At 38.0% G+C, this 23080-nt stretch overlaps 1 protein-coding gene across 1 annotated transcript in view; it reads right to left on the bottom strand.

The window, feature by feature from the left end:
* The window catches only part of SLC12A2 (solute carrier family 12 member 2), a 58835-nt gene that overhangs the window by 15423 nt on the left and 20332 nt on the right, over positions 1-23080 (bottom strand). Inside the window, exons 5-16 of the mRNA XM_050912703.1 lie at positions 21999-22138; positions 20300-20410; positions 17138-17246; positions 16563-16690; positions 16390-16474; positions 14228-14376; positions 9149-9256; positions 8033-8156; positions 6510-6611; positions 5104-5259; positions 3920-4019; positions 225-336 (exon numbers count right to left, since the gene is read on the bottom strand). Coding sequence (XP_050768660.1) covers positions 225-336; positions 3920-4019; positions 5104-5259; positions 6510-6611; positions 8033-8156; positions 9149-9256; positions 14228-14376; positions 16390-16474; positions 16563-16690; positions 17138-17246; positions 20300-20410; positions 21999-22138 — 1424 coding nt within the window. The remainder of the gene's footprint in view (positions 1-224; positions 337-3919; positions 4020-5103; positions 5260-6509; positions 6612-8032; positions 8157-9148; positions 9257-14227; positions 14377-16389; positions 16475-16562; positions 16691-17137; positions 17247-20299; positions 20411-21998; positions 22139-23080) is intronic.

Raw genomic sequence — 23080 nt, 5'->3', positions numbered from 1 at the left:
TGACCCACAGATGAGTGGATCCTACTAGTAAATCTCTCTTTTTGCACCTGTCAATGTCTAATAATGCTTTCGCTTCAAAAAAAAACAAAAAACAAAAAACCAAAACCAAAAACCAAAACCAAAAAAACCCGCACACAAACAAGAACCACAAACAAAAAGCAAATAGGTTAAAAAAAACAACCAAAAAACCAAGGGAACTTTAAAGCAAAGATAGAAACACTTACCATATGTACATGGCCACAGATCATCAAGCCCACATTCTTGGTGAAAGCATGGACAAGGTGAAGCAACGCTGGACGTGCATTTGGAGCACCTGTCATAATTAAGCACTGAGGTCTAGAATTGTGAATAGATGAGGAGAAAAAAAAGGTTGGAATTCATTTCATCTGGAGTTGTGGGGGGTTTTTTATTAACAGAAAGAAGTTTCTTCCAAATATTGGCCGTAAGAACATAATCGTCACTGGAGAGGCAGTAACCTCATCTACTTTTAGAAGACTACGTTAAATTAAGTAAAGATCAATTTTTCCACAACTGTCAGCAGACCTATGATTAACTGGTTCCAAACTTAGTAATCCCACTAAATCTGAAAATTTACACATTTAAAAAAAAAAATCAGAAACAGATTTCAGAGAAGACTAGGTCAGAGGGATGAATTTCTTCCCCCATTTGTAAGTCACATCCCTTTGCATTTTCTAGCTGAGATTCTTCTGTGCCCAACAGAAAAATTGGAATCATATGCTTTTTTCCAAATTACTGTCATTCAGAAGGCAGAGCCAAACAGCTGCAAGTAAGTTATTCTAGACAACTTTCTCATCAATTTTAAAAGATGAAGTGTCCAGACTTCAGAATTCATTTCAGGAGATAGTTTTTCATATCATAAGGATCACCTAAAGTCATCTGTCTCGATCTCTATAGCAGCTCCAGTTCATTTTCCACATTAGACTTACAGAATAGAATCACAGAATCATTTAGGTTGGAAAAGACCCTTAAGATCATCGAGTCCAACCATAAACATAACACTACCAAGTCCACCACTAAACCATGTCCCTAAGTGCCACGGCTACATGTCTTTTAAAGACCTCCAGGTATGGTGACTCAACCACTTCCCTGGGCAGCCCGTTCCAGTGCTTGACAACCCTTTCAGTGAAGAAATTTTTCCTAATATCCAATCTAAACCTCCCCTGGCGCAACTTGAGGCCGTTTCCTCCTGTCCTTTCACTTGTTACCTGGGAAAAGAGACTGACACCCGCCTCCCTACAGCCTCCTTTCAGGTAGTTGTAGAGAGCGATAAGGTCTCCCCTCAGCCTCCTCTTCTCCACACTAAACAACCCCAGCTCCCTCAGCCGCTCCTCTTAAGTCTTGTTCTCTAGACCCTTCACCAGCTTCGTTGCCCTTCTTTGGATGTGCTCCAGCACCTCAATGTCTTTCTTGTAGTGAGGGGCACAAAACTGAACACAGTATTCAAGATGTGGCCTCACCAGGGCCAAGTACAGAGGGACGATCACTTCCCTAGTCCTGCTGGCCACACTATTTCTGATACAAGCCAGGATGCCATTGGCCTTCTTGGCCACCTGGGCACACTGCCGGCTCATATTCAGCCAACTGTCAACCAACTCTCCCAGGTCCTTTTCCACCAGGCAGCTTTCCAGCCACTCTTCCCCATGCCTGTGGCATTGCATGGGGTTGTTGTGACCCAAGTGCAGGACCTGGCACTTAGCCTTGTTGAATCTCATACAATTGGCCTCGGCCCATTGATCCAGCCTGTCTAGATCCCTCTCTAGAGTCTTCCTACCCTCAAGCACATTAACACTCTCACTGAACTTGGTGTCATCTGCAAACTTATCTTATAAATAAATAAATATTGAACTGCTCTGGTTTAGAATGTATCTCTAGAACTCAAAACATTTTTTGCCATAGGTTATAAACCAGTATCAGGACAAAAATAGTTCTCCTAAAGCCACTGTGCTTAAAACTAGCTTACATTAAGATCTATATCTCCTTAGGATCATAATTAAAGAAATTTAAAACTCAGAAAGCTATATTCTAGCTTCCCAAACAAAAGAGCTGAAGTACTTCCAATGCAATCCTAAATACATACTGATCAGCAGAGCATTCATTTACTGTATCAGCACAAGCAGAAAGTTACACTTGGTAAGAATTTTCCTATAAAGCTTGTTTCTACATTGAAGTTTGCAACCAAAAATAGACTCACAGCAGACAGAAGTGAGGTTGCAACACTAATTACAGTTAGGTATTGCAAATTATTTAATGCCAGCCTTTAGATTTGCATTAGGGGAAGTTTGAAAATTGCTGCTCTTGATACCTAAGCAACAAACAAGTTTCTGAATGTAGACTGTTTTTTCCTGTTAACAACGCAGCTTGGTGTAATTAGGTAATACAATGTTTGTAAATAAATCAGGGATTTTAATGTCACATGACGACTTAGGACTTCAGAAAGAAGTGCTGTTTCATAACCAACTTCAAGTTCCATGGTTTATACCTACAACAACCAACACTTTTCAGTTTGTAAGTGGAAAGCCCATTAATACTCATATTAATACATTTGTAATTTAGTTTTACTGTCATATTCTTTGACATTGTGCTGGTACCTATCACGATTGGCTGACACATCTAATTTCAGCTGTCTGCATGTATGCAACATAGACATTGTAAGTACCTCTCCTGTACTTCTTCAACAAAATGTAGTCAGTTCCAAGAGAGGCTAGGGGTCAGAACTGGAGTATTTTCCCAACTGACAGGAAATACCATAAATCTTTTCTTTGAAAAACTGTCGCTGCTAGCTTCTACATTCTGGACATAACCGCAGAGAATGACACCTGTATCAAGAATCTCTCCCTGAATTCACCCCTTAGTAAATTCTGCCCTAAGTACGCAAAGTCTCCCTTCGTACACAACAGGAGATTTTAGTAGCTAGATTCTCTTGCTAATACACTGAGCATAACAGAATACACTTCTTACAGCTGCAGCTCAAGGGATGACAGAGATTTGCTAGACTAAGTGTCAACACTATAAATCCTGTGCTGAGCACCGGCAGCGTGTAGGAGGCAACTGCTCTATTTAAAAAGACACAGGTCGACAGAACCTCCATCCTTGGAAATACTCAAAACTTGACTGGATATGGCCCTGAGCAATCTCATGTAACAACAAAGTTGTATCTAACTCTGCAGCAAGATCTATGGTGAGTCAGTTGAGTCGGGGATTGGACAAGACCACATGGTGGAGTCATGTTCAATCTATGATTCTATTTAGTTGGAGGAATTAGTTTAAGTCAATACTTTTTGTTAAAATTTTTTGAAGCATCTTTCTTCTACAATAGCTTACTCCAGAAAACTGGCATAAATACTATAGGATAGAATACTGCCTCCTTGAGTAGGACCTTCCTGGGTAACCATGCTGGCAAACAACAAATCAGTTCTTCAGCTGTGTGAAAAACACTCACATAGCCTGTTTGCCAATACTGAAGTGCAATGAGAGAATACATCTAATGTGAAATAGCTGGTGTTGAGGACAACATCCACGGTATACACATCCTGGGGATTTTAGGTTAGATCAGTTTTATCCCAAGCATGTGTACTGAATGCTCATTAGCAGTTCGGAGCATATCTTCCAATTCCGTTTCAGAGAGGAAGGCAATTCACAGTTCATGATGCAAACCATGAAGCATCTAACAATAAGCAGGCATCATCCACAGACTTGCTTCTGAAGTGCACTCTTAATCAGAAACAAAATACTAATGTAAATATGTCCAGAGAATGTCCGTGGTGGTGAAATTCAACGTTGTGAAACTTCATCTCACAAGAGATGAATAGGCATTTAATGGAAACCAAGATAGCAAACGTGACAGTATCCTACTAAATACATAGAAGTAACTTCCTATGTCTTTAATATTAACTGTTACCTAAAGTTTTTCACGTGATCTTCCACTCCTGAGAGCCGAATAGAATGCTGTAGTGCATTCAAGTAAGTCAAAGCTTGTGTTGAGGATCCCCAGTTCACATCTGTTGGAAGATTTGAAGTTCCGATATTTTATTTAAAGCTGTTCATTGTAAAACTACATGATCACAAAATGCATGTCGAATACCAACTGAAAACACAGGAGATTTAAGCTACATCTTGGTACACACACAATACTAGTCAACAAACCCTACAGCTAAATAGGCAATTGTATTTAAAGGTAACATTTCTGTAGAAGTTTTAGCAAACAAGTGACAGCCTGATAGTTTACAATTAGAGGAAGAAAGAATTGAGGGTTTTTCCCCCAACACTTCAAAGACTGTGACAACTTCAGACTCAAAAGAATAACACTTCAGGAAAAAATGCCGTGCTTAGTTATTTTATATCATAGCAACGGAAAAAGTAATCTCAAAACATTGCCTAAACAAAGTCAAATACTTTCAGTGAAAAACTGCTACATTAAACAGTTCCTTTTAGATTATTTTTATAAGGAAATGAAAGATCCCAGTATCCTCTCTATTTGTTCCCATATACATCTTTTGATAGCTACAATGAATTTATCACCTAAGTACTTCATAATCTTCATAGCCCAGGATGTAGGGTTTTCCTTATTTTCAACTTCAGGAGCACTTTTTGGTTCAGTTCTGCTCCATCTTACACTTATGATCATACAGTGCTCTTCGAGGAAGGAAGAAAGTGTGTAAGTTGTTGTTCATAGCTATAGGAACGGTTTACTGAAAAAACAACCACCACTCAAATCCCTTTTCAATTTGGCAAGGTAAGAGAGCATCCTCTTTCACTCCCTACCTAAACATAACATGCTTTCCTAGTGCCTTTTTTGCTGCAACCCAAGCTTTTTCCATAGGCACCTTTTCCTCCAGTTTTCATTCAAATGTTTGTGTCTAAATGCAAGGCGCGCATCTTGATGATTTTGGAGGAGGGGGAAAACCAGCAGTGACTATACAGGCATAATTACATTTCATTACAACTAAAAAGCCTGGAACAGAAGTTTAACTAGTTGGCCAAACTGAAGTTCTCTTTTTTTTTCTTTCCCTAAAGGCCATCCCTTTTTCCCTTTTCTACATGCCTCTTCCTTCCACCGTAACCAAAAGAAGACCCTATACATACCTGGTTTCTTGTAAGTGACATAAATGTAGAGTCCAAGGACTATGACATATGTTAGAAGTGCTGCCCACCAATTAATGACAAACATCACAATGCAGCACAGAATAGCTCCAACAAGAGAAATCCACATATTGTAGTATTTGAAAGCAGGGCGCCAACCTAGTCAAAATATAATTTGGAGGACAGAAGAGAAAAGAGGGGGGAAATTAATTTAATCACTACTCCAAGATAAGGAAGGAGCTATCCGTCTTTTCCCTCCCTAGAGTTCTGCACCGCATTTCATGCAAATGTGTTACAGTTTCAGTAACAAAAAAAAAAGACTGTGGTACCTTTATGCTTTCAATATTCCAACACCTTTCAAATGAAGTTGAATCTTTCTTACACAGATACGTAAATGTTCCCAATTTTGCTCCCTAAAAGCCTATCTCAAAAGGAAAGTTTGAAGATGCTTGTGCCAGTATATCTACTGAATCAGGCTACAGGAACCTTTGGCAATAGCTTACCCGACAACTGATTTTTGCTTTCAAAGGTAGTACAACATGAATCATCAGCTCGTGACTCGCTCTCTCACATACTACTAACTGTTTCCAGTTGTCTGTTTTTACTATTTTCACATGGCCAGAAATTTTCACCACATGAAAAGGAAAACGACAGATATATCCAAGTAGAACTTGAATATGTCAAAATACTGGACTGTGACTGTTTTACATCCTTATTTGTCACAAGTTTATCCAAAATCAGGTAAATACACACGGACACCCCCACTAACACACCCAAGATTAACAAGTATATTAGGCATAGAACTGTTGTGTAAACAGTTGTGCACATGCTCTGGCAAAATAATGGTATCTACCAGTTCAGCAACTTAAGAAGCTTTTAAGGGCATTATTTCCGTACAAATGCATAGTGAACTAGGTATGATACATACCTATTCTGCAAGTACTGGGTTTTGGCTTATTGCTATTATCTAACTAGCCTCCCACAACAAAAGCTGTAAAAATGTGGCAATACCACCTGCAATTCCCATTTCTTCTGGATTGGAAGATGAAACACATTAACAGAGAAATCCAAAGAAGACAAGAGGGTAGTTCTTGAATGCCAGATACTGAATTAGCAAGAAAGCTTTCTTCCAAGAGTTTCTGAATAAACACTGAATAATCTTGTGCTCCCTCAGCAAAGGTGACAAAATTAGTAGCTCCCAAGCTCTACAGGATCACTCAGTCCTCAAAATTTCAGAAGACCCAAGTACATACCATATTATGCTTGTAATTCAGATGCACCATGAGAGTCAAATAGATATTTAGTCACTAAATTATACTAAACATTCATTTATATTGATAACTTTTGAATTGTACTTATGCATAAAGAAATTGCAGGCTAAACTCTCACCCCCAAAATGTAGTTCCTACCTGGAGATTTTGCAAGAGAAGCATGGAATACAGAGAAGTTAATCAAGGCATATGAGGCCAAGAAGAAGTTAGAAATAATTGGAGCAATGACGTTCAGTTCAGCTGTAAAACCAAAAACAAAGCAGGCTGTTATGAAAGATATCATCCAGTGGCTTTGTAGATTCTGAAGTAAAAAATCTGCTACAAACAACCTTATTTTCTGATGTACTCTAAGAAGCAGCAGTTTGTCCTTTCTGTTCAACAGACAGACCTATTATCTTAATGGTCTCTTATTTACTCAGTTATCTTCTAATAGTCAGGAAGTGTAACTTTCAGTTTTAAAAATATAAAAATTTTTCCACACTACCAAGTGTTCCAGGACTGCCACTTCTGAAGGACTACATACTTTCTCAAAATACTTGAGAAAATGTCTTTCCTACCATGGCTTGATCAAACAGTGCACCAACACACTGGGTTCTGAAGAATGTCAGAAACAGCAGACAGAGCGTTAATACGTATGCAGCACGTCTCTAGCGCAATTCTCAAACAGCAAAGAACAAGACACTAATAAGTTTAAGAGACAATCAACTACAGTGAATGGCAACAGCAGACAAAGTTAGTGTGACCAATGTGACAAACATGTTCATCTGCCTGCATTTTAAATGAAAAGTTGCATCAATGGTACTAGTATAGTATAGTGCATTATTACAGACCAATACCATCACAACAGTGATGAGTACACCCTCTTTAGTGAAAGAGATGGAAGAACCTGATGCTCTCCTTTCCTTGAGGCAGCATGGTACAAAACATTCATATGTGTACTCTCACTATCAAAAAAAAGTGATCAAAATGCAGAATGTGCCAAGTTAGTCTGCAAGTTTCTACTTGTTGCAATCAAGCTTCCAGTCAGCATGCTGCAGTAGGGACATCATGGGTATACCTGTGCCTTAAGCAGACTTGGGGGAAGGATGAAAGAGCAAACTGGGAAAGGAAGTTTAAAAGCACTGGTACAGGACTTACGGATGGACACAGCACAATTAGTTTGCCATCTACATAGAACACATGTAATTCTACCTAGACTATCTTCACCTTTAGCAACAGCAGCATCAGCACTCATCTCTACTGTTTGTAACTTAACAGAAAAACACACTTTAAAAAGTATTTTTCATGCAAGTTTGCCATGTACTGAAGCTGTTTGTAATTAGTAAAAACCTGAAATAAACTTTCGTATTTACAAGATATAACATCTCCATCTCAAGCGAAAGGTGTATTTTTATTGATTGATAGTATCTGAAGACAGATAACGTGGTTATTAAGAAAAGAGCAGTATTGCTACAGTTCAATTCAAATTTATTGCAGTTCTAGACAGAGTTACGTCTAGAAGATAGGAGAAAATAACCCTCAAAATAAACAGATTTAGAATGCTGGCTTAGAATTAAGCTGTGCCTTAGACCTCTAGGACACTGTCATCAAGTCATGATATGGAATAGAATGCTTTGTAAAGGACAAAAGGATATTGAGGTTTATTATAATTTCAGACTAACCAATTAGTATGAATCCAAGAGCAATTAAAAATGTTAGAAGGTATCCTCTCAGTGGTTCATTGTTCTTCCCATAGCCTTTAGCAAACATCTGAAATCCTGGATAAATGTTGTCCTTGCACAAAGCCTAAGAAAAAATAAAATTCAAGAGTCAGCATGCATTTTGTTCAAAATGTATCCTTACTAATGCTTACTAACGCTGTCTTCCACTGCATATTATCTTCCTGGAAGAAGGACGTTTATAGCCACCATGTACTAATTCTATTTTCAATTGTCTTTGCATCTTGACATTTTGCATTTCGAGTATTCGATCCTTCAGTAATTTCTATCTATAACAACAAGCTTTGCTCTTCTGTAAGTAATTGACTATTTTACTTAACTGGTGTCTTAAAATCACAGAGTCTTTCTTTAGAGACGATGCTTTCTCAGAAAGTGGAAAGTTTGCCCAATGTATACACTAGTTCTCTGCATCAATACTTGTGCTTCTATTCTGCAACAAAATCCCTTCTATGTTTGACTCCCTACGGAACTTTTGGGAAAGAAGGTCATTAGAGGACACTAAAGTTTTACCCAATTAAAGAGAACTTCTAAGACAAAGAATGAGATTAAATGGTTAAAAAGAAGGTAAAGCAAAATACATCCAAAATACACCAACAAAATCAACGTAAATGATTTACGCAAGAACTGGTACACAATTATTTTGATAATGTATTCTCTGAATGACATGCTGTCCTGACTCTCTGACATGCTGTCTCCTTCTGTGATTACTCTGAGAAATGAACTAATCTGTTATCTTTGTATGTATGTGCTCCACTGTTACTTATAACAAAAAACATCTAAAGGAGTTTGTAGATTCCTGTAATGTTAGTTACACCACAACTAATCTCTAAACTAACCAGAAACACATGAGATCTGGAACAAACTATAGTCTAGCTACGTTTAGTAACAGTAACACACTGTTTTCCCATTCTAACCAACAGGTAAATACTAGATCAATCTACTGATCTCAACTGGTATGAATCATGATGGCAGTATGTCAGAGTCCGCTTCCAAAAATTCTGATTCAAAAGTTAATTGAAAATATTCTTTAAAAGGTTATGGTTTTGCTTCCATGCTTACCTGGAAGATCTTAGGTGCACTCACAAGAGACGCTAATGCAGAAGACAGAGTGGCTGAAAAAATACCTGCAGAAATCAGTGGTGCAAATCCCGATACCATGCTCATCACCTGAAAGCAAAATAATTATTTTTTTTAAAAGGGTATGAAAAAGTATACTATGCAAATGGATGGCAACATTAACTACACAAACAGAAAAATAAAATACTATGTACCCTCCACTTAAAAGCTGTTTGAATATCATGCATTCATATCTATGAATGAACTAGGGATACATCAGGGGATATAAATCAATCCTAATTTCAAAACAAGAGAAGGTGGCTTTTCACAGAACATATAGTCCAAACATGTAATTCTCAGGTCAAAACAATCAATGGCGGAAGTCTCCATGGGTTCATAAGAGCATTAAAAATAAGTCATGGAAGAAAAATACATTGGAATTTGTTACATATTTTGACTAGCCTACCACTGAATAACATGGTCTCAGAAAGCCCAAGTGACAAAACAACTGAAATTGGATCTCAGGAAAGCCGGTTGTCTTTCTCAAGATCCCCATCACTCTAAGTTAGGCTCGTTTCCCATTCAAAACCACAAGGACAGGACAAACTTGCTTCCTATCTCCCCAAGATCACATCCTAGGACATCTTTATAACCCCAGCGAGTGAAATACAATATGCAATTCTTGGTAGACTGGACGACTAATAAAATGATAAATGCTCAGTAAGCTGAGTGTAAAAGAACAATGTTGATAAGACACTAAAAAAAAATCCCAAATTAGAACCAAAGCAGTTTCTGTCTAACTGCCATATAGCCTGAAGACCCTCTTCTACCATTCTAGTGACTACTTCCTTACCATAGCTGCATCCAGCTTTACATGTGTCAAGTGAATTAAGATTCAGAACTATGTATTTAAAAAACAATCATGGTTTAACAGAGCACTTTTCTTTATGAAACAAAAGCCTAAGCTGCTTGAAGACAGACAGTGTTTAAGAATTTGATACCATCTTGAAAAAGCTTATGTTTTTAGTCAATGTACCAAACCCAGCACAGTGCCTTTCAAGCACAATGTGTCAGAATGAGGTTCTGCATCATTTGCACTGATTACTTGGCTCTTTCATCCTGGCAACCTCACCTAGAGTATCAGGAGAGGGACTGAAGGCAGGCAAGAAAGATCATGCAGAAGTGTCCAGTTTTCAAGTTACTGTCACCTGAAGTTGTAAAACCTAGCTGTCTAAAGCAATCTTACTAGGCAGGACATGCTCTCAGAAACAACATACAGGTGACTGATGAAGTTTTAGTCATATTTCTAGGGCTAAACTCATGATAAAATTAAGCATTTTTCTCCAGATCAGACTGACAAAGACTTCTGGGTCTCTCAGTCAACTGAATCTCTTCGCTACATCAGGTTTCACTGCCCAGTTCAAGGCATACCTTGCCTAAAAAGAGAAATTAAATAACTGCAGGTGTACAAAATGAGAGTGAAGTAGCTCTCATAGTAGCGTAATGAATGAAGGAGAGAATCTCCTGAAGCATATTTGTAGTTGACAACAAAAACAGTAGGACAGGCCTTTATTCATAGATGAATCAAACTAATGACACATATATTAAGCTATCCCTCCTATGCCCAGGTTTAAGTTAGTTTTATAATCAACAGAAAAAGTTACAGTTGTAAATGCCAGTTTGTAATAACCCTACACTATCATTCTAGAAGAGAAGTTAAGGGTGTAAACGCTTTACTGACAAATATTTTAGAATGAAACCTTTGCTATAGCAACATAATAAAGAAGCATTGAATAATCTTTGTAGAAGCAGTATAAAAATTTTCTTTCCTGCAAGGACAGCTTGATCAATCTTCCCTGGAAGGACTTCTTATGGACAGAATCTGTGTACAAGACTCCATCACTTTTCTTCCCGTCTGATTTAAAACAGTTATTTCAAGGCCTTCACTTTACTACACTTGCATCAACTTCTTGCAATTTAGTTCTTACAATCTACTCAGATTTCACATTCTCTTTCTAGGTTCTGTTCATTGCCTCCATTTATTCAAAAATAGTGTAAATATTACATCTGTTTCATAAATTTGAGAGAAATCCGAGTAAGATGTATGCAGATAAAGTTTGTCCATTTTAAAAGCTAGTAAGTTACAACTTAGGTTACTAACGTAAGAGACATTAGGAAGCTTCTTCTAAGCTAGGGGAACAAAAGGGAAACCAGTTCCAGCAGAACCAGTATGCCATGGTGTTAAACACCCCTCCCTCTCCCCCCCAACATACGCACCATAATCCAAACCTCATGACCACAAAACCAAGGAGCCCACATATGCAGTTAGCTATAGGACTGAAATTTTCATCCTTAACACACAGAATTGGAAGGCCAGATACCTAGTAAGAATTGCCCTGTTACCACTGGTGTGGTGAGATAGATACACAGTTACTGCTGATAAGGGACTCATGTTTGCTCGGCATTTACTGTTCAGACAGTTTCTTAAATTTCAAACATTTGGGATAATGAAATATCATATTTTGACTACAGTTTCAGTTCTTTGGTCCACCCATTGTGGAGCAGAAAAAAATGCCACATGAAAACAAGCAGCAGGTTCTTTAAAATCAGATTTTTATAATGAATATGGACAAAGCATTGTTCAACTCCTCCTTCCCCTAACTTTTTTCAAATTTTTACAGCTGCCTTCCTTCATAGGAGGAATGTTTTAGCAGAGCTTTTACACTGTTTCTGGAATGGAGTTTCATGCTACTTTCAACTTTCATCCAAAGTTGACCAAATTTTGCATTTAAATTACCCAAAGCTGTAACTTATTCTAGGGAAGTTCCAGGCTGAGGCTACAGAGCCCAAAGCAAGTTTCTGAAGTTGCTCTTCTACCAGGTGACAGCCTAGGCACAAAAATGTCACTGACACTGAGCAGAGAAACGTCTGAAGCCTGTGAGGACCTGTAATTCATTTGCATTGACTACAACAGAAACTAAAGATGGTCTTTCTATGCAAGTCTGACTAAGTCTGTCTCACCAACTGTTCTCATTTTAAGTTTCTTAGTTTCATCTAAGCTTTCCACAGGTAAATCATACTACAAGTCATCCATTTGCTGCCCCAACACATTCAAAACCTGAGCTGTCTAAGCACTAGCTTGAAATCAATTCTTTGTCAGAAGAACTGAATGCAGCACAAAGTGTACCAAAGCGATAAAGTCACCAGGCTGTGCAGACGAGTAAGCTGGCACTTTCAACCTCAGAACCTGCATGCTTACAAGCCGTAAGACAAATACAACAATCTTTGCTCACTTTAGGGATTAATTTATGTCTGTGAAGTATTTGTTCTCAGTTATTTAACCTACAGAAAGAAGTTATGTTTGTATGAAGAGCTTGAGAGGTACACAAGCTTGGAGCACCCCGCCCCCGTGACTCACATATTAAAAAAAAAATATCTCCTTACAGCTACCATTCAGAGCTACTAAGTTGAGGGTAGATCAGTTAGAAAATGGAAAACAGTTTATCTGTAGGTAGACAGCCTCTCATGCAAACGATTTCCTTCTGACATCTGAGAAGACATAATCAGACTTTTCTCAGAGATGCACAGCAAAGCCACGAGGATGAGAGAAAAAACAAACTGGGAAAAAACAAAAGGGAAAATCCAACTGGGTATTAGAAAAACAAAATTCCACAGAGAAGGTGGCTGAGCACTGCAGCAGGTTGCCCAGAGATGCTGTGCAGTCTCCATGACGAAGTTTTCCAAATCCCAACATAAAGGGGGGCATAAAGGGCACTGCATTCTCTGTGCAGCCCCTGGCCTTGAAAGTGACTTTTCCTATATGGAACCCACTACTTTTCCACAGAGGGAAGCAAGAATAATCTGGGAGACAGACATACTCTTTAGACCAAATGGTAAGAAACTAGAACATTAATGACTTATTAGAAGTACAAACAACATTTATGGTAAGCAACCTTACTGAAGTTATGACTTAAAGAAAAAGATACAATCAGAGGAAACCATTCTACACTATTCTCAGCTGTACATTTGATGATATACTGGGTTCTTTTGAGCTTAAACAAATGAGGAAAGTAATCAGATTTTGCAGAAAAATTATTCCCACAAGAGCAATTCTGACGTGTTTCTAAACACAGACTTTTTCTAAACCAGAACAAAGTAACACCACACAGATAGTGGAATTATTCCACTACAAAAATGTACTTTACTCTAATAGAATGGTCTGCACTGCAACATTATTTCATCATGTACAAAATAGGTTTTCAACCCAGCTTTGCAGGTAAGGCTGTCAGCCTAACTAACATGTAAGCAGGACATGTAAGGAGTACAAGCACCACACATACTTCTGATGAAAACCCACAAGCCAGACACCTTTTTCATTAGTGGATTTCAGCTTAATCTCTAGCCAACTTTTTGTACGCCTATTAGAAAAATTTAGGGCAAAGATGGGACTACCACAAAGCAAGGTTAAGTCAATCGGCAATAAGTATGTTTTCCTTGGTTTCTTTCAAACCCTTACCAATAGGTCATGGACATCCCAATTACCTGTGAAGTGCAAGCTGAAGACTATGAATTACCCTATGACTTCTAGAGGATTTTTAAATACAGTAACATCAGGTTTTATGAAAATTCACAGTGCTCTTACCATTAAAGAGGATACTATGACAAATATGTAAAAGATTCTTAAAAAGTCAGCATATTTTCTAAGAAATTTTAAAAATTAAGGAAGAAGTTATTGACAGAGACTACCTATGATTACTATGCATCACTATTGAACAATGAGTACTTCTATCCACATCACTGAAAGATGACACTCAGACATCTAAAGAAAGTTGCAGTCCCACCACCTAAGCAGTTTACTCAGAAGAGCAAATATTTATACCACCTGTCTATAAATACCCTAAAGTTTTTAACATAGTTACATTATTCTTCCACATACTAGCTAGAGTGTACCACTTAACTATTCGAGATAAACCTTATATTTATGGAGACAAGCGTTTTTAGCCTATGATTTTTCTTAATAGGCAATTCAAAAGAAGAACAAACACAAAAGCCAATAAACAGATTTAGGAGAAAGTTTCATACCTGGAAATTGTTCATCAGCCCATACTGACACCCTGTCTGGCAGGATGAGAAATCATAGTTTAATTTGCAAGCTGCAGTAGTGCAATTTGTCAGCTCGGTGACAATGGTGTTATTAACGTTCCCTGTGGCATCTCGAACAACACAAGAACCTAGAGTGGACACAATCACAAAAAAAGGCATTAAAAAACTGAACCTGAACTTAAGGACATGTGTCAAGCTCAATTCCCTTTTTATGTAAGCTTATTCTCACAGAGCAACATTAAAATATGGCATTTACGCTTTTAATACATTTCAATATTAAGCACATCTTCGCTATGAAGAACAAACTAATTGCTCTCTTGCCTGAGATGATATTCAGTTTTTGAATAAATCTGAGTCTAATAAGAAAAGGTAAGTTTTAGCACAGAGAAAAACAATGTCAACAGACTTGCAAAAGTTTACCAGCACAATTTTAGCTCAACGTATTATTTCTGTGAATCATGAGTTTCCGCATCGCTCTTTAACTGAAGGTAGTGTTATGCACCATCACTTGATTTTATAGTTTCTTAACCCTCTTTCTTACTACAGAGCATGCAAATACTGAGCTAAATTCAGAACATCATCTTCCTCTTCAGACATAACTACTCAGTGACATTTACTAGCCCCTTCAAAGTTTTAATGACTTGCTTATCACTACTCTGGAAACTTAGAGTGGGGAATAGTGTGCGGGGAAAGGAATAAAAGTATTTGTATTTGTCTGATTCCTGATCCAATGCCTCAAAAAAAGCTAAATTTCACTCATGTCATAATCTCTGATTTCTGCAATAGCACTGGCCTTTTCTAACTAGCAGAATTCTAAGTGTAAGTTACAGGAGGCAACTAAGGCAGGACATCTCTGATGCATCAAACAATTTCATATTCAGCTAGTTTTTCAAACTGTTCCTTTCACAATATGAAAAATGAGGTTTTTAATGTTTGAAAGATGATCAAAGTATTCCATTAACAAATGAATATTAATGAGCATTTTGCTCTCATGTGGATTCAAGTTCTAAAGTATTCAAATTTGGTAACAGAGGTCTATGTGGTCTATCTAATTAGGAGATAAGTGTAGGTCATTATGCTGCATAAAGTACAATCACTACAGAGAAAGTATTTGGCAGAGCTACAATACAATGTTAGCCAACAGAGGCAGACTAGCAAGACTGGTATCTTTGGAAAGGAAGTATCATTAGTGGTAAGATCAATGGTACTTTTATAAATGAGAATTTCATTCAAAAGGCAGGACAGCTAAGATAAGGCAAGGTCTTTCATACAAGAAAACTGATTACTACTGCCAGAAACTAATTTATGTGATACAAATAAAAACATTTCCAATCACAGGCAAGAAATATGTGACGTATGATTACAATCTCATGGTCTTAAGGTTACTAAAATAGAATTATTTTATGAGAGGGGAAAAACCTGGTTAACCATCGGTGCTCTAGAGCAAAACTGATATAGAAACCGTGAAACCCCAAGGCAACTTCTACAGAGAATTTCAAACCACTATGGGGTGGGGAAGACTGGGAAGAGAGGTTACACAAGATTCCGATCAGTCTATGATTGTTTCTGCTCTTTCCACGTGAAAATAAAACTACAGACAACGTTTCTGAACATGACAACACTTCTGAAAGTGGGCTGGCCAGATGAATGTACCACTCATTCTCCTCCCTCTACTGGGGAATTACTGCTCATGCATCCTCACTGAAGAGCTGTTTGATCATACCACAATTCACTTCAGATAAGTAGTTGACTACCATCATTTTCAAACCAATACATGTGTCTGTTCAGTGAGTATTTTCTGAAAATGCACTCTTCTAATCCAGGGATTACCCCACTGCTAAATTGTAAATCTTTTAATATAAATAACTGCAACAAATGAGGACACATCCATATGAAGTCTTTTGTCATCTTTAGTCTGAAGCAGTCACTAGTCTTAGAAAAATATCACTCATTATAGGAAATTATAAAGCCATCTGAAAATTGAACATCCAACAATAAAAATTAGAAACCTCTGGGTATTACTCTCCCATGCCTGAAAGTCAATTACATAATGACTTTACATAAAGAATTACATAAACCATATCAAAACACACCCTCAGAATGAATGTGAAAGGATAAAGTTAAAAACATGCTCTATTTACCTACAGATACTGCAATTCCTATGTAAACCGATGTAGTAATTAAGATGGCCAACAGCGTTCCTTTAGGTATGGCTGACTGGGGATCCTGAAAGAAAAGATGTCAGTGGACAGTGATGACAGAGATAAATGTACACTCAGTGCTTGTGAACAGCATTTGCTAATTCACTACTCACCGCAAGATCACCTGAGATATTCGCACCAGCAAGTATGCCAGTTGCAGCAGGGAAGAAAATAGCAAATACAGAAAAGAAAGTTTCCTCATGTCGGAAATCTGGTCCAAAATTCTCCATAAATATTTCAGCTGTAGAAAAAGATTTAAGTCTATCAATATTCATATACAAGCTACAGTGTTAGCCCATTCCAGCCATTATTAGCTCTGTGAAAAATCTGAAAGTCACAGCTGTATGACCTTCTTAAAATTAAGCGTAGAATATTTAAGTCCTAATTCATCACTCCGACTCAAAATAACAGTCAACACAGTAAACTTAAATAGCCTTTAAAACCAGAAAAAGTACTTACAGTATCATCCAGCTTTTTTAAATTTAATGTATTTGATATTAAGCAGGCAGGACCAAGTTTTGGCCCAACAGCTTTAAGGAACAAAACTGCAGAAGTTTGAAAGAGTCAGGAAAAAAAATCTCTATACTTAAAGAGGACTATAAGCTATTTTAGATGTTTAACTTAATTATGACAGCCATGTCTCCTCTTTGCAAAGATACTGTTTACAATACTGACTGTTCCAACATACCTTTATAACCAAAGAAACCTTTAGGCTTCTTGCTATCCAAAGGAATAAATGTTCCTATGACAAAGTCTCCAATAGCAAGTATGAGGATCACCAGTAAGACTATCTGTGCCTGAAAATACAATGATTGCAGTCAGACAGAAGAACTTGCTCTTTTTCACAGTTTCAAGCTTCCATGCTGTGTTCTAAAATGTAAATATTTACTTGATTCCAAATTCAGCTTGGTCTTCTCAGTTTGTTTTCCACAAATAAGGCAAGCTGGAGAGAAATGTACCAGGATTTTTAATAAAGAAATAGGAATAATTTGTAAGTTTAACGTCCATTCAAAAGAGAATTTGTTATTACCATACCCCTCACAGTTATGCTTCTAAAGACAAAATACTTAAAAGAATTACTTTCTCTATAAGCCTTCCAGAAGGAATGGATTTGAGTAGATTGAAGAAATTCACAAGAGCAGCTAAACGCACACAAATGCTAAGAGTATTGCCTTATTAACCGTGATCATAATACTTTGCCTTATACTTTAGTATGCGATATTCACTTTACTAAGAATTTTATTACATCAGGAATCAAAAAGCTTTTTTTTGCTATTTTATGCAATGGACTAGATTATTTTGTTCCATTCTCATGTTCTCAACCCTTATTTATGATATTAAATTGCAGACTACCACAATTACTTATTAATTTCTAGTTTTCTTGAGACTTTTTTCATTACAACCTAGATTTTTAGCCACCATTCAATAAAACCATTATAAACCCTACACTTGGAACAAGAAGTACTTTAAACCATCCAACGCCTCAGAAGTGTGAGTAAAGATAAATCTAGGCATTGAAGAGATGGTTCAGGTTTTACATTTAAATAAGCAATCACACTGCCCTGTTATCTTTTGTGTTATCTGATTCCTTATAAAGGCATATGCCAGTGGCTTGGGGGGAAGCTATTTGTAGTTTGACTTTTTTTCAGGCCTAAGATCAGAACTTAATATGCAATAGCACTGTGGCATTGCTGATCGTTACAAAACAAAGTTTTCAGCTCACAGAGCCTCACAAGAAAACAGGGCAGTACAGCGATAAACAGAGCGTGACAGCCAAGAGCAGTTAGAAGACCACCTGCAGAAACCAGTTTGTGCATCATATTTAGATCTCTCCTTTGCCATGCCTAGAGAATAGGCGAGAGGTGTAAGGATGCAGCTGGCTGCTTACAGAAGTCTTCAATAAGCCCAGAGAATTCAACATGAAGTTACCACAGAGCACTTGCCACAAGTGGATTTATCCAGTAATAAACCTAAGCTTCTCCCTGAAGCTAAGAGCATTTTCTGAATATCTTCCTTACATTCAAAAGTCTCAGACAGAGAATGGACTTCTAAGACTTCAACACAAGGACCTGAGTGGTAAGAGATCACAAACTCTGAAAGTCATTTTTAAGCAGGCTTCTCTGGAATCCCAATCTCTCTTAGCTTTTAGATCTACTTCAAAGGCATTATTATAGATTCACCTTGTCCCCTTTTCCAATGCATTCTCTAAGTCATGGGGAAGGCACAGCAGAACATCATAGATACTTTAATCAAGAGGGAAGTATTAGTGTTTTGCTATGCTAAGCCGTATGTTAACCCACATGAAGTGCTTGTTTGACAGGTTCAGTTGCTTACCATCGCTCCTACCTGCCTTCGTCCATGATGCGGAAAGCAAGCCAACAAGCCTTGGTTTTTGCATTGAGCACAGGATTTTTGAAAGCTACCTAATTCCTAATAAGGATGATGCTACAGTGATACCACTGTTCAGGTTTGATATAGAAACATTAAACAACAGGGCTATTTCTATGCAAGCTATTGTTACAGAATTGCTCATGCTACGGAGCAAAAGCAAGATATTTCTTGTGACTTTAAGTGACAGTGGCCAGAGGGTTAGTAACAACTATTTCATTCAAAGGAAAAACTAAACAGTCGAGATTAAGGAGGACAGTATTGTTTGAAGTCAGGTGAATAAAGATACCATTACAAATTGAAGTTACAGACAGTGAAGGACCACCTGAGAAAGGTAAACAATTTTTACAGAAGTGTGCTGTTCAATTTAAAAGTACATGCCAAAGTCAATTTCTGTAGATTCTTTTCTCCCTGTGGTAGATCCAAGTAATGCACTTGATCTTCACTTCCTTTTTCTACGGCTGGGAGCAACAATGAGAAAAAACCCTCTCCCATTTTGATTACGAGCATCATCATCATCATCTTGATGCAGGAGCATAAGAAACGGTTGTAACACTTACATGAAGAAGCTCCTTCAGTTGCCTCTCACTGCAGAAAACAGGTGCTATTGTGAACCAAATATCAAATAGGAAGGGAGACCAAGTGAGGCTCTTCTCAATTGGTTTTGAGCACACTGTGGATGGATATTCAGAAAAAGCCTACCAGGTGCAGGAAACAGTGAGCAAGCTATGCTGCCTAGTAATGCAGAGCAGAAAACTAATAAGGCAACCTCGATATTAAGGTATCCTAGGATCTGTACGTGTTTGTTTCCACAATCAGAGTTGACCTAAGACCATGCAGCCACAACAAGATGAGGAAAGTAGGTTCCCCCTCCTACACATTCATCACCACCAATGTTCACAACCCTTCTCAACGCTGGGCCTAGTGACCGCATCACACCGTCTGGCTGTTTCCAAGTGAAAACAAAACCAGAAGAGAGTGGAATGGAAGGTAAGAATACTGGTTTTGAGTTAGCAGAAACTACACAACTTTAGATTGGCTTCACCTCCAGCCCTCTATTTTCCATCCACAGAGCTCATTTGAAGTTCCCAGTGAGGGAAAATTCCCATGCTAATGCTCTTACCTTTTCTTGTTGTGCTGTAGTTGCCCAGAAGAGGGTAATACCGTTAACCTACTTGACAGTGTCATTAAGAGTAGATTATGCTGGTTTTCAGGTTCTCATAGATGCTTAAGCTTCCAGTGGAACAAAGTGGTCTAAGGTCTGAAATGCTGTCCAGATCTGCACATGCTAGTGCTAGACAGAGAGCTATTACATAAAAACTGCCCATTGACTGAGTTCTAACATACCATGCATGCAATACTGAGTGCACTAAATATATTAAAAATAAATCAAACAGCTGAGGTAGAGAATGGAATCAAAATTATGAAGCAGAGAATAAATGAAAAGGTAATAGTTCCTTACTTTTGCTTCCCATTCCATTCCAGCAACGGAAATACCCAGCAATATAACCACTGTGATAGCCCCTATGATTCTGATATCATTCATTTCATCAATCATCAACGTTCCATTTTCCTAACAAAATAAACAACAAAAATACACAGTCATATACTTTATCCAGTACTTATCTTCGCTACTGCAGAATAGCATTTTATTGACTGTAATTTATTAATAGAGTTAACCTCTATACCACAAATTTACTCATTTTAAATTCCCTGTATGGACACAAGTAATTTGCTTTTTGTCTTGTTTTGAATCACTGAATCTTCTAAATGGAAATGATCATTCCTATTCATAGCCCATCTCCAGAGAGAACGGCCTGTCTTCAGCTGCCAGAGAATTAGATTAATCAGCAAGGCAAATGCTACCATCTTGCACCTATGCATGTATTTTACTTGTTGTTCACTACTGCTCTTAATTCTTTTAACATATTCCAAACTTCTCCCCATCTACAAGTATGGCTGAGTTCTTCTCAGTATTACATTTAATCAAAAAATCCAACAGACAAATAATACTTGGTTGCGTTTAACTCAAGGAATTGGTTTTAATAAGCAGAACTCCTTTGAAAATGAGCTTAATATAAACGACTACCACTTACAAGAAACAGTTCACTGATAAGAATCCCAGCATTAACAACTTACAATTCTGCATCATGTATCTGTACTGCCACTCTTCTCAACAGTCAGCTTGGAATTGACCACAAATTATACAATTTATTTTTTCAGAGAGATAAACAGTGTGGGAAGTTTCCATTTGACACCAATGATAATGTTTTTTACCAAAAAGCTACTGAATTACAGCAGTAGTTTACAGATATATCAGTAGTAACCTTGTACCTCATACCATGTCTTTGAACTGGTCAGGGCAACCCCTGGCATCAATACAGGCTGGGGGATGAAAGGATTGAGAGCAGCCCTGCGGAGAAGGACTTGGGGGTACTGGTGGATGAAAAACTGGACAAGAGTCAGCAATGTGCACTCACAGCCCAGGCGGCCAACCGTATCCTGGGCTACATAACAAGAAGTGTGGCCAGCAGGTCGAGGGAGACGATTCTGCCCCTCTACTCCGCTCTGGTGAGACCCCACCTCGAGCACCGCATCCAGCTCTGGAGTCCTCAGTACAGGAAAGACATGGGCCTGTTGGAGTGGGTCCAGAGGAGGGCCACAAAAATGATCGGAGGGATGGAACACGTCTCCTATGAGGAAAGGCTGAGAGAGTTGGGATTGTTCAACCTGGAGAAGAGAAGGCTCCAGGAAGACCTTATTGCGGCATTTCAATACTTAAAGGGGGCTTATAAGACAGATGGGGACAGGCTTTTTAATAGGGCTTGTAGTGACAGGACAAGGGGTAATGGTTTTAAACTAAAAGAGGGTAGATTCAGACTAGATATAAGGAAGAAATTTTTTTACGGTGAGGGTGGTGAAACACTGGAACAGGTTGCCCAGGGAGGCTGCAGATCCCCCATCCATGGAAACATTCAAGGTCAGGTTGGATGGGGCTTTGAGCAACCTGACCCAGTTGAAGATGTCCCTGCTCATTGCAGGGGGGTTGGACTAGATGACCTTTAAAGGTCCCTTCCAACCCAAACCATTCTATGATTAGATGGCAGCTCAAACTTGCATAAAGGACAGTGTAATCAATATAACCACTATCATCCATATACCTTGAGCAGCTCCACAACTGTCTCTGCAAAGCCAACAACATACATTGCTACTGCAACAGCATTGGCAAATGCAAAAATCAGACCTATGGCGCCACCAAACTCTGGCCCCAGACTTCTGGAAATTAAGTAATATGCTCCTCCTGAAAGAAAAAGACAAGACAAAAAAAATCACTACATGAAAGAGCCTAAGAATAGACAGTCATCAGCTACTTAAAGTTTGCTTGAACAAGATGCTATTTATTCTTGCATATTCCCTGATGTATTAGAAAATAACCCAAAACTCAGTATTTTAGGGACAAGCACGCTGAAGTTTCAGGAATACATTTCATGTTTTTAAGAAAAGACACCAGTTGGAAATAATCACCTGACTCATGCACCACATCATATTATTCAGCCATGCAACCAGTTCTATGGTTAAAAAACAAATTGTAAAACACAAGCAGCAGTATTACTCAGCTTTTTACTTCAAACTACTCAAAGCATTTGTGCATAGTTCTACTATTACACATTTTCATTAGCTATAGCTCAAGAAAGTGGCAAAGTAGACTGTAATAAACCCACTCAAGTTCCAAACCTCCACGACCTGTTTCTTAAAGCTCTGCTGTTACAGGAATTTTCTGCCCTCCAACGCGACTCCCAAAACAACCACACGGCCGCTCTATTTTTCAGAACCTATTCTTCGTATTTTTGAGCTTGACAAATACAACATCTCAAATCCCACGTGACAAATGGAAAACTGAGTAACTACAGCAATAGAGTAAAATTTAAAAAATGTAGCAATGGCACATTCCTCCAATTTAAGGCTAAGCTTTCTAGAAGCAACAAAATCCTCCAGCTCCAGCCTGAAGTAACTGAGTGAACATTAAAAATTTGCAACAGGAAATCCTTAATTTCACTGCATTACAGTTCTTGTGCAAAACATACATATGTATCCAGCTTTGACATACTTTGCAAATGAGAATGTTAACTTAAGAAAAATATTACTGTAATGTAAGATTTTCATAGGAGCAACTGTGATTTTATTCTACAGTTCCTCCCATTCAGCACTTCAAATTTTCTAATGAAGTATTATTTTGCAAGAG

The sequence above is a fragment of the Gymnogyps californianus genome, chromosome Z, assembly GCF_018139145.2.
Source record: "Gymnogyps californianus isolate 813 chromosome Z, ASM1813914v2, whole genome shotgun sequence".
Classification (NCBI taxonomy): Eukaryota; Metazoa; Chordata; class Aves; order Accipitriformes; family Cathartidae; genus Gymnogyps; species Gymnogyps californianus.
The sequence above is the reverse complement of the archived record's forward strand: the minus strand, read 5'-3'. Positions and strand labels throughout refer to the sequence as shown.